Source organism: Petromyzon marinus, chromosome 3 (genome assembly GCF_048934315.1).
Source record: "Petromyzon marinus isolate PM22_M1 ecotype Great Lakes invasive population chromosome 3, UKy_Petmar_22M1.pri1.0, whole genome shotgun sequence".
Taxonomy (NCBI): Eukaryota; Metazoa; Chordata; class Hyperoartia; order Petromyzontiformes; family Petromyzontidae; genus Petromyzon; species Petromyzon marinus.
In genome coordinates, this window is record NC_133669.1 from 21432455 (window position 1) to 21449643 (window position 17189).

Genomic DNA, 17189 nt, shown 5'->3' on the forward strand with positions numbered 1-17189 from the left:
ATACAGAGTTACGTGATGGTTTTAATTATACGTCAAGTGTTATTGTCGAGGGTCAGCCACCCAAAACCCCAAAGCATTTCTCTCTGATAAAGAATAAGATACGTGATTCTACCTTTTTAAAAACGTACGGTAGTGACGTGTTGCGTCATTGCAAACCTGTAAAATTGAGAAGGGGGAGTGAATTTTCTAAAGTTAATAAAAAATCTTAACATCAGCATGCAATTGTTCTCGTGCCAAATAATTAACATATCAATTCAAGACGACTGTACACATATGCGCGATGCAACTGGAGATATAAGAAACGTTGAAATGCAGTTGCAACCTCGTTGCCCTCGGAAAGGCGAAACATTACGGATGCAACGTGCCTCCCACCACTTTACCGCCCTTTGAGAGCAAAAGCATTCCCCCCTTACGATAGTTGATGTTCCAATTATATTCTCGCAAAAGTTTAAATTGGCCGTTGGCATAGCAGCATGCGAACGTGAGCGCACGTGGGTTATCTGTGCTGTATTCAAATGACTGCAAAAAAAGGGGGCTTGCATTCTAGCTTCTGGTGAAATTAATTCGCATACATTTACGGCGCATCGAGCACGATCTCGTCACGTCTGAGAAGCTAATCAGAGTTTGCGCCTGGCTCTTGCTTTGCAAACGAGCGTCCACCACGCGCGAAGAGGTCGTTCGTAGGTTACGTGGGTGGGCAGCCGTGGGCAGTGCAGTACAATGTTGTTGTGCAGTGCTGTACTTTGATGCGTCTGCATCTTACGGATTCACCCAACTTCACCGACCCGTACTGACCAGCTGAGTAAAGTATGGTCAGATACCTACCGCGAAATGCATGGCGTTGGGGAAGTCTTCATCCAGCAGTGGATTGACACAATAGTTTTACATATACAGGGCCTGGGAGGAAGAGTTAAATGAAATGCCTTTACTTTGCAATCCACACGCTGAACACTTGGCTTTTTTCAGTTTGTTTTAACAAATGTACCAAGGAAAAAGCGAATGAGGTATTTTGCAGACTATATCATATTTCCCAGATCATAAGTTTGGGTCCTGTACAACAGCAAACAGACCTTGTCAGAATCCAAATACCATCGCACTAAGCAACTGCGGGAGATGCTGGGACTGATGATTTAAAACTGCAGTTCTGTTCAAAATCCACGTGTATTCATTAATTACACGTTGCAAATTGCAACACAATTGTTAATTGTGGACGAAATAAACAAATAATGTCAAATCGGTCAAACGACTCTACTCGTGAAACATGGCGACGCAATTTGTTAGTTTGCAAAAAAAAAAACCCCAATCGCTGTAAGTTGGCATGTAAAAGAATAATCGTCTTCACGATTGTCGTCTTCACCTGAAGACGATTGCTTGTGTTGGGATCGAAACGTCGTGATATTGTTATTATTTGGATTATTTTCTCTATTTACGTGGCTTTACCGAAAGACCCAAGGAATATGAATTCCTGCAGTCACGAAAGCTTTAAGTCAACATTGAATGCGTCATATCTTTGCTGTTGAATGCTCGTCTCGGCGGTTACGTGTTTACAGTGGTGATGAACCTGCAGGTTGTGGGGTGCTTGCTAATTGCCGTTTTATTCCTTTTATATATTCTTAATTGGGTCCTCTGAGCCATAGGAATTTCCATTAACTATCAACAATCCTAAAAATAACAACGCTTTGGAGAGCACACAGAAAAGTAATTGGAAAATGGAATTGCATTCGGGGGGGGGGGGGGGGGGGCTTAGCTTTAACTGGTTACGGCAGAGATTGAATCAATCTAATTGTAATTGCTACAATTACTCTTTCGGTTTGTGCGAGCAGGCCCCACGCGACTGGCTTCTACCGTCTTGTTAAATCACACAAAAGCGCGAACATCAACTTACGAAGAAGTGGGCCCGATGATACGTGTCCACACAGTGGCAGTGTAAACCCATTTGGGTGGCGCTAAGCATAATCGTGTTGTGGCTTCCCCCCCTCACCCCCTCCTCCTTGCAATTAATGCAATTTCTAAAGAGATGACATGTGGTGACATGGAAGCAACAGGAGAGGTGTAGTGAGAGAAGCATGATGCAGACAAAAGATGAGTGATTTACTGTAATTGGCTTTTACGGATCTTAATTGAAGCTCATATTTAGAACCCTATATTTTTTTAATGAAATGGGGGGGGGGGGGGGTCCCTTGAGCTCCTTTGGACCCGAATATTTTTTATTGGTTTGCATCTGCCCAGCGGCCCCCCCTCCACCCGACTGGGTCCACAAGAACACCGGTGGCTGGATTACAATCACCGCACAACCACTCAACTCCTTACACCTGGGGCGTGTTCCTCTCTTCCTGTCCAAAAAAGGGGGACTTCCCGGTCACACGCTTGCTTTGGTGCCAGGGCCCGCTTCATTTGTATGCGTGAGCCGTGGTGACCTGTGCGTTGTCAAGAGAAAGTTTGCCGTCACTTGATTTGTGATGGTTATGGGGGAGTGGTGGTGGTGGTGGGGGGGGAATGCCTTGGGGTCGACTTCAAGGTATTGTTGGGCTAGAAAAAACCCCCCTCCATTATCTCGCGAGAGCACACGCACGCGCGAGCGCTGGGGAGGTGGCCACGTGTGACCAATAATTCGCATTTAAAATAAGAATCAGCCCACACTCAATTCAAGAGCCCGTCACACCGTCTTGTCTTTATTATAAAACTTTAATTTATTTGCATTCGTGGCTTGAAGCAAATCGAAACCATGAATTGGGGTGCCCATCGAGTGAATATCCTAAAGGCCTTTGATGCACGAGGTTACGCATGAGCTGTTTTTGTAGACTTGGTTTCAGGGGCGATCTCTATGGAGCCCAGTTTAACGTACCCAGCTCTGCACGATGGCTGCACACGGAAATATGTGGGGAGGGTTGCAGCGCCACTTTGAATTTCAGCTGCAATTGGGGAGGTCGTGTGACCTCACCGCCTATCATAATGCACATCTCAGTCATCAAATTGACGTCATCGCTTAGCACTGTGACCTTGATGGAATATGAAAAACGGGAAAAGCACTTCGAAAGTAACGAAAACACAATGTCTGAAAAAAAGCGTTATGAATTAATATTTTTATTTCAATAGAAATTCTACGCAGCTGTTAATTTTTGTTTTAACACATAATTTACATTTTGTACTTGCATCTCCTAGATGTTACTTTAGGTTTTGTATCCATCTTGATTGGCTGACAGGGCCGTGTCGTGCATTTTCTCGAAGCGGACTTGTGCCAGGTGCAGACTGCGATACATTTTTGAACCGTGGTCAACGAGATCCCATCACGCAAGGCGTGCGACGTGGCGTCACACGCAACGTCACAAGTAACGTCATTACGAGGCACACGTGTGCGGTGTGACGTCATGACGTTGGCCGAAAAGGCTTATCTATTTAGTTGCAATGCCGTTATCGCTGGGGTGCCGGCCTCGCCCATGAACTGCATAGATTTCCACAGTAGAGCTACGGCGCCTCTTACGATGGCGTACACTGAGGTTGGAAAAGCAGGTTCCGCGTATCCTGGTGCATAAGAGGCCTTAAGTGAATGAGCTACATGTATAGTGGTGGGTACGGACAGTTATGGGTGATCTCTGCACGTCAAAATGTTCCTCTTGCAATACGTACAATGGTCAGCTAAGTGTCACAGCAAACGGAGAGCGAACGGGAGCGCATTTAACGTTTTAAGGAACGGGGTTTTATGTCGGGAAAGGGTATGGGGGGGGGGGGGATTTATGTGTTCCCGCTCTTCAAAATACTGCTTGTCAAAAACACGATTCATTAAAAAAAAAGTTTAAAAAAACCTCCGGCTTAGCCAGCAACAACATGCCTGTAAAACAGTGAAACACACTACAGCATCATTTTACATGCGCATCCTGGAATAATCCCGGCAAGGCCTCTGCGGGAGAGCCTAAAACGTGCTCTTAACGGACGACGTATTTACAAAGGGTGCTACAAACAGATGGAAATACCCATTGCTTGCAGAGGCCTTGCGTTATCGCACATCCTTTACATTTTTTAATTACATCATTTTTGACTGTACAGTTTACGTTTTTATTTTCTGTGTGTGAAAATTCTATCCTCACAATTTATAACGGTCCCCCCCCGCCCGCACACGGTACGAAGGCAACGAGTCAACAGGCTGCCTGGCATACCAATTACAGGGACACCTCCACACATCTGGCTTGTACTAAATTTGTTTGAACAAAAACGATAACGAACAGAGAATGTCACTGTAACCGAATGAACGTCGGGTAAAAAATTAAACAGGAGAAAAAGGAACAAAATTATTGTGCTTATAATCTATCTGCAGTGCAAACATTAAATAACAGTGATTAATCAAAAATCAATGTCGATGGCACGAGTCCAAAGAAACATGAAAATAAACGCCACAAACCCAAAACATTAGTTTTTTTTTGCCAACGCAGACGGTGGCGGTGACGGGAAGACATGGACATTGCAACAAAAGGACGGGAAAACTTGACAGTGGCCTTAGTGAGAACAGAGTCCACTACTTTACCAGATTCCACATGGCTTATAACACAGAAAAATCCGGTTTGTTTTAAATATCGTCGTAAGGGTTGCCAGCCAGGTCCTTTGTCTGCGGCCGAACATTTTTTTTACGGCCGTTTAGAGCCGCTAAATAACGCCGAACAAGTAGGAGACTTCAATTGCACCATTATTCCCCCCCCCCACCTGCCGTATCCAGGAGGCCAGCACGACTCAGATGGCCATCCACTCGAGTGCAGCTCACTCTGCCAAAAGACACAAAAGGCATCAAGGGATTAGTTCAGCTTTCAAGCAGTGGAAAGGGCAGAGAAAAGGCGGCAACAAACATAAAGAAAAACGCAACTATATCTAGACGCCACCACGTTGATGAAATACTAGTTTCACAAAAAATATTAGCGCACTGAAAACGAAATCCTGAAATCCGATGACTGTCGGTGTCATTTGTTAGACCCCACGCAGGTTTGTTTTGGGTTAATAAAAATAGAGAAAATGGCATCGTCACTGCGAATGACAAATGGAAATTTTCTGCAACGAGAATGCTTTGTTAGGATGAGGAATTTTGCCGACGTGGGCAGCTGGGTGCTGATTTTATGGTTACGCTATCGCTACTTGTTTTTGCCTGGGAGCTCACCATTTCTGGCTGTTTCTGCCCTCCTGCCGTTGGCAGAGCCCTTTCCTCCGGGGCCCGGTAAGGAGCTGTGAGCAGGCACGTGTCCCCTGCTGGGAAAGTACGGCTTGGAGTATGGCATAATATCTCCCTCGCCTTCATCTGCACAGAAAAACAAACAACGAGATGATAGAGCATTTCATGCGAGGGTCAATAATTCACCCAGGAAACACTCTCTAAGTCTTGAGAAGTCGTTTACAGGAAGGTTCCGCTAGATTGGGGTTTATGGCCAATTCCATCAATGAGTGTTAGGCTTCATATGAGAGGGAACCAGAGTATCCAGATACACTCAGCACTGCAATCTCTCTCTGTTCATACCTCTCAGACCCATGCCTGGAACGTCCGGTAAGCAAGTCTCCGTAGTCACCTATCCAAGTACTAACCAAGCTCGACCGTGCAATATGTTTTCCATGACTTTTTGTCTTGTTTGTATGTATGTATGCATCTCTATCCCCAATTTGCACCATTTGTCATGCTTTTCAGTAATTTCCTGTAGTTCATTACCATTCAGTCTTACAGTAAAGATGTCGTCAGCGTATGTGTGAATACACACCTAAAAATAAATAAATATAAATATCGCTCGATTTGTTTTTTTCTTATATCCAAATGTGAATGATTGTACATAACAGTAACTGACAACTATTTTACTAATTACTATGTTAAATTAAATCACATTTATATAGTTTTATTCCATTTTTCAATGGTATGTAAAAACAATATAACATATACACTCTTATTCGGAAATGTGCAGTTCTATGTGATAGCCAAATACATATATTAGTGTTATTTCAATTACTGTATTCACATTTAATCCTTTATAACGCATGAGAGCCATCCAAGTTTGGAGACTGACAAGGGTATTTTTTTTTGCAATTTATGCCAACCAGGGCTCAATATATGCCCTAATAATGAAAATGTCAAAAAGCTGATATTGTAATTGCTACAATGTAATTACTTACTGCAGCTAACTACAACTATTTTTTACAACTTATGCCAAGAAAGTATCTGTATATAATCCATGTAAAGAACATATCAATTAACAGTTCCGATGTTAGCATTAATTTTAAGTCAACCATACATGACGTATTTGAGTTAATGTATGATAAAATATACACTAATTAGACTACGTAGACGGTACAACAAAAAACATAGAAAAATGTATACATTCAAGTCCTGAAAATTGTAACTACAAATATTATCAATTGCCAGCGTGTTGGAGGAATATTTACGTATACCAGAGGGTACTTTAAAGTTTTCTCAAATTGTAATCTACGATAGTACCTCGTTCCACGACTAGAAAAAAAAATCTATATAAAACTCAATAAACGTTAAAATAACTGCTGGCAGTGACAGTGCCAGGAATCGTGTTGCTTAATCTGTTATGTGATCAGGCTTGTTGGTCATTGTCTTTAATGTGTGCCCTTTTGAGCGGGGATTTTTTTTTGGAACAAGACTGATGACGTTGCATAGTGCTCTTCGAACAAACCGTTTATTGTTTAATCTGCGGCAGAACTCGGATGATTTATTTCACCAACCTGGCACCGTGTCCAGAGTGATATTTACCGTTGTAGTAGAAGTTCATAGAGCCAGTGTACTGGTCTCATGTTGAAACCAACTCAAAAACCTGGCAGCAATTCAAAAGTACTTGGCAGAAAGCAAAATGAGGCCCTCTCTAGGTGCTAAATCAACACAATTACATAACATTTGCCAAAAAAACTTTTAAGTAATTGACGTGATTCCAAAAATAACAAAAAAACTATGAATTCCGAGGTTGCCAAAAATAAAACAATTAAAGTATCACAAGGCTGCGGCTCTGAGCATCCATGCAGGCAGCTCTTTGAGACCTCCTAAATGTCTTGTGTGTCCATAGGTGATCGCAGCTCCTTACCCGATTCATGGTAGAGACGTTCAGCTGATCCCCTGGTTTCACGAGACGCCAGGCCCAGGTCGGAGCCCGTCAGGCCCTTTTGCTGCTGCAGGCTCATCAGCCGCGTCGTGCCCATGGGTGGAGGCAGCGGAGGTGGTGGCAAGTCTGTAACGGTGCAAGGGAAGCCCAACGGTTTGGCATTTATTTTAAAACAGCTAGCTCTCAACAAATTATCCTCTCTGCACAGGACTGTCCCATGGTGCTGCTCATTGGGAAATGGTGATTTTTTTTCCCATTGTCATTTCACCAAATTGTCCCATGGGGTTCCCATGGGACCCCATGGGGCGTTTCTGTAAGAGCTATTGTAGCCAATTACGGCTAAACTGCGGAATTGCGATGTTTTGTGAGTCATGACTTCAACACTATTTAAATGTTAATTATTTCTTTTACTTTAGCTTTCAAAAAGATTGATGTTAACCTTAATGTGATCCGCAGAAAAGCCCCACTAGATTGTGCGCCAAAAGGCTCAAAGCCACATGACATGAACCGAAAAAAAAACCCCCGAAACTACTTTGGCTGTCTCGCCTCTGTCTTTTTCTTTTTCCGTAACAGTGGCGGCGATGTGAATGCCTCTTTTGCCAAAAAGAAAGTAGAATTCGGGAGAAAGAAACTCAGGGAGAGCGAGAGGGAGGGAGCGTGGCATTCGGAGAGAGAGAGATCACGATCGAACGGGAGATAAAAGGGAGCGGTGTCATTGCAGACATTACCGTCCATCTTGCTGTTGCCGTGCTTGTTCTTCTTCCCGGCGCGAGGCCTTTGCCCTGGGCCTCCGTCCGCCGAGACCGGGCTGGGGGGCCGTCCGCGCTGCCTCCCGCCACTCTGGGATTTGCCTGCTGCGGAGGGTGACAGTGCCACCTCAGTTAGTCCCGTTACGTTCAAACCGTTCCTCCTGCAGATTAATCGCCTCCTTTTGTTTTTCAAAAATACTTTAATGAGGCTCGATGGAGGACGGCTTGGGATCGTCTATCGCAAGCTACTTAATTAGAAGCTCATGATGGTGTTGCGTAAGGAAGGCTGTAGATACAGCCGCAGAATGGCCGATGCTCCAAACCATCTGTTTTAGTCTTTTGTGTGTATATAAACGCAATTTATTGCCATATGTTTAAATTCTGTTTTGGTTCGTAGCTCACTTTAAAGGGGTCGATGGTTGTTCGCCATAATATAAATCTTGAGACAAAATATACGAAACACACTGCACGTGCCATGCATTTATACAAACTGTCTGCTGCAGAAATCTGCTAATGTTCAAGATAAAAAGGCAGAATACTTATCCCTGCCTCAAATAATTACAGTAGGTCCCCCCAGGGGGTTTCTCTCAGCACACAGGAGTCTGAAGGTTAAATATGAAATTGGGTTTTTCCTTCTTTCTGCATCCAAATTCACGACGAGAACATTATTCCCTTGTTGTATGTATGTTGAACCTTTTTGCGCACCGTACGTAGCCAACTGTGCTAATCAGAGGTGTGGGGGGGGGGGGAAGGACAACAAATTAAACACAAAAATCAGTTCTGAAGAAATGAGTTTTCAATGTAGACGATTTAAACATGCAAAGCTCCCAGTGGTTTCCTAATATCAGAAGGGAGAACGTCCCACGCAGTCGCAGAAGCGCGTCTGAAACCACGCGATGCGGTGACCGTCTTTGTTCGACGGCTGACCCAAAAGTCGCCGCCGCCGCTGCTGCTGCGAGGTTGACCTGAGTTGGCGTGTACCCAAGGCATGCCATACTGACGGTGTCGAGCAGAACGCATCCTGAGAGCAGAAAGCGCCGCCGGTTTCCAGTAGAATAATGAGAACGAGCAGCGTCTGCCATTTGTAAATTAAATTTTTCCATGGGAAAATACTACGAATGAGTGTGAAAATGAAAAATTAAATCAGCGCATGTTACCCAACTATGACATACGGATCAGAATTAAAGTTAATCCCAGAGGAAATGGAAGATAACCTGAAAAGTACACCAAGAAGCGTGAAGAACGCATGCTTGGAATTACATTGAGTAGAAGACACACATGGAAGACAAATTACGGACAATAGAATGGCTATATTCTTGTTTTTTTCGGTAAAGTCACATAGAAGGGAAATAATAAAATAATACAAATAAAACAAAAGTGATAAGTTTATTGTTTATTTGTATTATTTTATTATTTCCTTTCTACGTGAGTTTACCGAAAGAACCAAGAATATGAATTCCTGCAGTCACGAAAGATTTAAATCGAAATAGAAATGGCTGTTAAGGATAATAATTGGGCCTAGGCAGGACACATCACTGATAGAGGTTATGATGGCTCGTGGATAAGACTGGTGACAGTACGGCACCTCTGATCAGCACAGTTGGCTATGTATGGTGTGAAATAAGTTAAAATTACACATATATAGAGAAAAGAAGACGCACATGAGAGGGCAGCCAGGAAGGAGGCCGAGCTGTGAGATCAGCTCATTTACGGGAGCCAGAAGAACTGTGGCATTGCAGGACCACAAGGGATGGAAAGGGCATGGGAAGCCCTTAACCGTCAGTGGACAGACCGCGGCTCATGATGATGATGATGATACAAATATTACGAGAAGCGTTCCTAAGTTGTGCTACATGAGGCAGATTTCTTGTTGCCTGCAGCAACCCCCAAGTCTATACCATGTGCTTTCAAAATAATCCATCATATTGCCACGTACAATTAATGACCACTAAGCACTGCGTGTAACTTTGGTGGGAGGTGAAATTGCAGAGGTACTTGTTTCATTATAACTGTCCTATTTTTATCTATGCACAATCGCAGTCTCATTGCACATGCACAGAGACATTGGTTACTTTTCAAGGAAAAGACAGCACATCAGCACCATAAAAAACAAAGACCCCCCGTATAGCCTTCACAGACTGTTGGGGCAAGAGATGTTAGCGTGCACCTATGAAGGCCGGCACGGCACACGAGAGGGTGGGTGGCCAACACAACGCCCGGCCGCCTTTGTCTCCCCAGTGACGATGTTTACACATTGCACCAGGTACTCATTTGAGGCTGAGTTACAACAACCGCCATTCGCCACCAAGTGGTGGTGACGTCACCACGACGCTTGTGCCAGGCTGTGCACGTTGAGGCCATGTGAAGTGTCGAACGCCCGCTGGCAGGAGGTCACGGGGCAGACCCAGATGCCGCAAGTCGACTGAATGAGACGACTGGCTGATGCACCACCTGTGCCCCCTACTGTGCCAACTTGCTGTGCTTTAGCCACCCGGCGCTCTGCTCGTTGTGAGCGTTGCTCCTCCGCCCTCCGTTGTTGTTGGAGGGCGACTGCCTCCAACTGCCCAGTAGCGTCCTTCACGAGCCTCCTCCACAGAGGTCGATCCTGACACCGCTGGTACCAGTTATCGGCAAGTCCACTCAGCTCCACATCCTCCTGTACCACATCACTCCATCTCTTCTCTAGCCCGTGCCGCGTCCATTTAGCCCCCTCTATCCGGCCGAACAAAAGCTGTTTAGGCATGCGGTGACTGGGCATGCGGGCTACATGACCCAGCCAACGCAGCCTTGTCTGCCGGAGGAGCTCACCGATGAGACTTTGTCCAGATCTTTCAAGGATTTGTGAGCTCCTTACACAATCCAGCCTGGTTAAACCCAGGATGGAACGTAGGCAGGCCAGCCTAAATGTTTCTAACCGGCGAAGATGTTTTATTAGGGGGGTCCACGTTTCGCAAGCATAGAGAAGGGAGCGAATGACCGTGGCCGAGAAGACCTGAAGCTTCGTGCGGAGCGACAGACCAGGTAGCTTCTACACAGCGTTACGCAACTGATGAAACGATAATGCCACTTGACTGGTTCGGAGTGAGACCTCTGCTGTCAAACCAGAGCCGGTCATGAGCACACTGCCCAGGAATGGGAAACTCCACTCTCTCCACAACTGCCCCATCACCAATTGGGAGTTGTGGGGGTGGAGTGTCTGATGGTACAAAATACCCAGGCAGGTGCTTATTTTTGGTGGGGCTGATGGTAAGGCCCCACCTCTTAGTGACACGCTGCAGGTTCAGCAGCAGCACCTCCAACTCCTCCTCTGAGTGAGCGGCAATTACCAGATCATCGGCATACATAACGTGGTTGACAAATAGGGAGCCATCCCTTGACCGCACCCGGGCATCGATCAGCCTCCCATTGTATCTGTACCAGATAGAAATTGCTCCGGTCATTGAAGGCTTCACGAACTACGTGGTCGAAAAATATGTTGAATAATGTGGGAGCCAGAGGACATCCCTGTCGCACCCCAAGGTGAACAGGGAATGGCTACGACTCCCGACCACGTAGTTTTACCCGGGCCCGCTCACCATCATGAAGGTCCTTAATGATCATGAGCAGCGGGTCAGGGACTCCGAAAGCACGAAGAACAACCCAGAGCCCAGGCCCATTGATGGTATCATAGGCCTTGACCAGGTCAATAAAGCAGAGATGTAGATTTTGTTGGAATTCCCTACACCTCTGCTGTAGCAGACGGCCAGAAAATATGGTATCTGTGCAGGACCGCCCTTTCCTGAAACCGCATTGGGGCTCCGCAAGCCTCTCCTCAGTGTGCCTGGCAAGGCGATGCTGAATAATCTTTGCCAGGACCTTTCCCGGCACACTGAGGAGTGAGATGCCCCTGTAGTTGTTACAGTCTGTACGGTCTGTGTATGTATGCACAATCATACATACACACACATGCATGCAAATTATGTTGAACCAATCTTCTGATGAAGGTGTCACCATAACAGACATTAATTTTTTCTTCCCTACAACATATATTCTGGGGGTTAGCTTACAAGTGACATGAGTCACGTGTTTTTTTTTACACATTACATCTGGCAGTGCAGCCAAAACCAGTTTAAATATAAAGCAGTGTGCATTAACGGTACATATAGGTTTCCAAGAACCAATTACACCAGTGACATTTTGAAACATGTTTGCCAGTCGTGAACACAACTAAGGTTATTACATTACGACTGTATTAAAATAGCTTGTTTTCGCCCGTGTCGCAGTGCATGAATCTTCGTTTTTAGCACTTCACTATCAAGTTTTGCATTAGCTCTGCACTGCAATTCCTTTGCAGCTGTTGGTACGAATAAGCTGACGAAAGCCAATTATAAATGGGGTCCGCTACAGACTTAATTGTGTCATTCACTGTGCGCGACCGATAGACGTTCGTGTCACATTTTTTTACCGGCTATCAGCCCTCTCAGCTTACGCAAACTGGTGCCAGTTGGTTTTTTACTCTTCCTGGGGGATTGTGCATTCCTGCCATTGGACCCCTGCAGCCTTCTGGGGCCTTCATATTGTTATTCACATTTTCTTATTTGTAACACATGGCCCGTTTTCAACTGTGCCGAAACAAATATCTCCCAAGTTCCTCGTGGGAATCGAAACATAAAAAAAACAATTGCTGAAGTGCAAAACCGCTGAGGACACTGCACTGCTTTCCAAAAACACACGTAAAAGTATGGATGTATGAAATTGCCGATGACATTTTTCGGATTATATTTCTCATTCTTTCCATTTCTTTCAAAACTAAGAAAATATATATATAAAATTGCAAAGGGTCCAGATATTTTTTTGGTGCAATGCACGAGGGCTTACCGTCCTGGCTGCGTGGCATGTCGGGTGAGAATCCCCGAGCCCAGCCGTTCTGGCCGAAACAAACCCCGTCCATGTCTGTTACCGCGTCCCATCCATTGGCAGAGCCTGTGGGCCCACAGTGTAAATGGCAGTTTGTTCGGGAGTTCAAATAACGGGGATTAGCAGGAGGTCACAGGCCACCGAGAACCGGTTGGGTTCACGGGGCATTTTGCGTGGAATGACTAATGCTGTCTGGCTTGCTCTTTCAAACAAATGTGGTTTTGTTGAGTTAATTCGTATGAAAAAGCATCATGACCTTATGTTAGGCTAATTTAAACTTTCCATCTGATAAGCCTAGTATTTTGTTGGCATGTGTCTCCCAATATAATTTACATGTTTTTAGTTTTTTTGGAATCCCCATCAGTAGAGAAGTTTCAGCGTCATAATTTTTTTTGTTATGCCAACAGTAGTGGTTATATTTAAAAAAAATAAAATATTAAGTGTGGTTATGATTGAAATATATATAAATACAAGTTTGTTTACATACATCTCTTTGACTGTGCCTTGTTATATGACATTATTTCCCCTCCAGCTCCTTGTCATCACTCCGATCTTTATAAATTTAAATTGACCAATCCCAGGGCCCCATGCTGTCACCGATGCCCTTGTGGTGATCAGATGGCCACTGCAGGAAAGACAGTGACGCAGGAAGGAGAACCGGGAGCGAGGCCGTGTGATCCGTTCTAATGGGGGCAACATGTAGGGGAATTGCACACTGGACATGCAACGGCTCGCAGAACGTGCCCTCCCAAGGCTGTCGTTGACAAGTCACCGAGAACAGTTAAAGAGCCCGAGGGCCCTGTCAAACGACAAACATCTATTAGTGGCCAATTGGAAGTATGTGGCAAGGTTGAAATTCTTTTGTGCGCGTCGGGGAAGCAACTGATGGTAACTTGGCAGAGAGAGGTCGCCAGAAGCCATACGTAGCCACGGCAAACAGAGTTTGACAGAATGCGAAGCCACTCCAGGTCAAGATGCTGCCTCGGGCACCGCTTATGCCTTGGATAACTGATTTTTCTCCAAATCGAGTGGCAAAATGGCAGCACTGACACCTGGCCCTCTGAGTGGCCGGCCAGTCTAGCCAGGGGCACTTCAGTGTGAGGCTGATCATTCGGCGAGGAGGATTTCGCTAAGCAGCAAGAGCATCCAGAAATGCAGTGAGGGCTCTGCGGGGGATTAAGCAAGGTTATAAAGATTGGCTGCTAATCCCTCAGGTCGAGCTGGCATGATGTATTAAGTGAAGTGTGTGTGTGTGTTTTTTTTAAACATAAAAGGGACACGAAGAGAGGGCGAGATTGACAGTACTTGCAAAGTAATGTCCCTGACTATCTCCTATTTCATGAAGAAATTGGAATTTTCTATTTTAGGCTAAAATAAATAATATAAGAAACCAATAACATTCTGGTGATGAATGCTACTGTTTGTGTGGCTGGTGACACGTGTGTGTGTGTGCGTGTGCATGCATGTGTGTGTATATGGATATTTGTGTAAGTTGGAACAGCGTTTAGCATGCTGCGCTATGAACCTAAGAACCTGTGTTCAATTCCCAGCCACAGCTGGTGTCAGTGAAAATGACATGAAATGGTGTTGGGTATCTCTTACGTCGACTCAACCTTAAACAAGTACCTGGTGCACTGCGTAATCACCGGCACTGTGGGGTCGCAGAATCAGCTAGGCATGGTGCTGGCTACACCACCACCATCGTGTCCAGTTTTGACCTCAATAGGTGCTCGCTAACAGCACTTGCCCCAAGCAGTCTGTGGTCAGCTTTCCCCTTTTCTGTACAGCATATTGACGTGTGATGGCATTAAGACGCTGTTTAAATCCACATTCGAAGAATAATAATATTATTTGCAACTTGTAATGTGGTCGCACAGAATTCGACGACTCTCGTCGAGGGATAACGACTCAGAGGCGCGAGGAACCACAGACGAGCTGGAAGGCAGCCAGATGGTGAGCCGGCACCAACAATTGCCCAAGCTCTGCTGTCCTCTATATTGAGGTGTAATTTGCCACTTTAATGGGTGTTTACATGTCGGAGGAAACTGGAGCACCCAGAGAATACCATGCACGTGCGATGGGGAAACACTCGATGCCATACCGACGGAACAGGTAGAGTCCACGTTTTTCGTTCTACTGCCTTCTCCTGGTACGCCAGAGTATGGCACCTCCTCAACGCCCACTGAAGGAAGTTTCCCAACATGTTTTGCGATCCGCCGACCCCCGTTGCCTCCGCAGTGCTGGATCACAGGCCCCGTGCATAGCCACGACCGCCTGCATTGTATGCGAATCGTACGTTTACGCGCGGCGGCTCTTACCGTGCACGGAGTTATCCGCATGGTCGCCGTTCGCCGCGAGCGTGTACTCCATGCTGCGCAGTGGCTGGTGCTCGCTGGCTCCTGCCTCGCCGTCTGGGTCCACGTCCTCCAGCCTCTCCGGCTCCGAGTGGCACAGGAGCGTTGTGCCAGGCAAGGTGCACGTCACCGCTGGGCCACCGTACAGGTGGGGTATGGATGGGGCCCTCGGGATGGGCACAAACGTGCCCTGACCGCCACCCCTACCAAAGACACGCAAAGATTCCCTGTAAGTCATCCCGAACCTACGATTAGCAAGGTTTGGCTACGTGCAGTGCTAGTGAAGTTCAACATACATTCATAAAATTGGGGCAAGTGCTGTTCGCGAGCACCCATTAAGGAGAGAACGGCGCACGAGGGAGTGGTGTGGCCAGGGCTCCATGCAGCAACCGTATTCACCTGAGTGGCTGATGTTTACGCTCCGCACCAGGCACTCATTTAAGGCTGAGTTTAACTGGGAAAGGCCTGGTATGATAACACAAGGTAAAATGGCATTTGCAAATGATGGTAGCCATGCCCGTGATTTAAACTCAATTTCCTCGGGCCTTGTAGCGCAGTGTCTGAGCCACTGCACCACCACTCCCCAAACATACACATACAAAATTACAAACAAGTCACAGTCTCATGTTTGGCGTCGCTGATAGTGGGGCAAGTTCTGCTAGTGAGCACCTATTAAGGCGGATATGGCACATGCGTGGGTGATGGGACTAACTCCACAAAAAACTCAGCAACTTTTGTTTCCCAGTGTTGATGTTCGTGCCACAGCGAAATCTTTACTTATTTCAGGTGCAGTGGATCCACACGCAAACCCTGGCTAGGTACACGTGGCACCTGCCATCGACGTGCACGGGGAGTAACTGAGCATGGGTCTCCAGAAAGGAGTGCCACCACTTCCCACTCTAAAGGACAAAAGACAAAGATCCCCCGTATAGTCCTTAACAGACTGTAGGGGCAAGTGCTGTCAGCGAGCACCTTTGAAGGCTGGCACGGTACATGAGGGGGTGGGTGGCCACCACCACGCCCGACCGCCTTTGTCTCCCCAGTGGTGATGTTTACGCACCGCACCAGGTACTCATTTGAGGCTGAGTCGACCTAGGAGAGGACCATGACTGGTTAAGATAATTGTCACCGGTATTTGCCGTGAGCGGGAATCGAACTCGGGTCACCAGGTTCATAGTGCAGCGTGCTAACCGCTGCACTACGGCTCCCCACTCTCATACACAGCCACACACACAGGTGCGTACGTGTGCGCACCACACACACACGTACGCACCTGCAAAGTGAGTGCACATTTGAAACGGTAACACGCAAGCAGCTGGGAAGGCTGCTCATTCTGCATTGATTATCATCATTAGGGGGGCAGCGAGAATGCCGCTGCTTTTAAATCAAATTCATTCGAGGCTGCGTGCGACGTTGGCCATCACCTGCCTGCTCCAAACGAGAGAATTACATTGGGGCCAGTTCCTCGGGGAGAAGCCCGGGAGAGATGTGAACACAAAGTTAAACACCGAACAGAGCGCCGACACGAACAGCATGGCGCGATAAGCAATTTTCCTAGGCGGTAGCAGTAAAGAAAAGAGCAGAGAGAGAGAGAGAATTGGTGGTGGGGGAGGGGGAGGGGGGGCGCGGATCGGGTGGAAAAGGAACTGAAGACGAATGCGGCGCAACACTGGCAAGTGCCGTAGGGACCATCCCTTCAATGTGTGGAGATTGGCGATAAGTGCTCCTGCCCAGGGCCACCATACATCACAGCCTTAACCTGCTTCTCCTGCAGCGCCAGCTGCTGTGCCCTTACGCACGTACGCACGTACGCACAGCTCCGTCTGGACGGGCACAAGCGGCCTGGAGCCGGTGACCTTTGCCTGACCCCTGCCCGTCACGGCTCAAGATCCTTGTCGTGGCCTTCGAACCTGCAATTTCAACTTGGCCCTGAGGAGGAGACTGCGTCTCCGCGTCCCCCACCCCCCCCCCCGCCCCCCCCCGCTTCGGCGCTGGCGCACGCTCGATTTAGCCGGAGCCGAGCGTTTACAGCTCTGTCACCCGATGTGCGGTCAGGCGCGACGTTGAGCATTCAGAATTAGACACCGGTCGTATGTGGTCAACGTTTA

General features: G+C 46.7%; 1 protein-coding gene across 8 annotated transcripts in view; it reads right to left on the bottom strand.

Annotated features, from left to right (window-relative positions):
- Window positions 1-2666: 2666 nt before the first annotated feature.
- Window positions 2667-17189, bottom strand: part of LOC116957170 (roundabout homolog 2-like) — a 280412-nt gene continuing 265889 nt past the window's right edge. For 5 of the 8 annotated variants that reach the window (XM_032979234.2, XM_076052814.1, XM_032979182.2 and 2 more), the window contains 6 exons: window positions 15046-15284; window positions 12689-12793; window positions 7811-7936; window positions 7065-7208; window positions 5141-5278; window positions 2667-4754 (listed from right to left, as the gene is read on the bottom strand). In XM_032979234.2, coding sequence (XP_032835125.1) covers window positions 4750-4754; window positions 5141-5278; window positions 7065-7208; window positions 7811-7936; window positions 12689-12793; window positions 15046-15284 — 757 coding nt within the window. In that variant the 3' untranslated portion in view covers window positions 2667-4749. The remainder of the gene's footprint in view (window positions 4755-5140; window positions 5279-7064; window positions 7209-7810; window positions 7937-12688; window positions 12794-15045; window positions 15285-17189) is intronic. The other 3 variants (XM_076052801.1, XM_076052823.1, XM_076052821.1) reach the window with 3 other exon arrangements.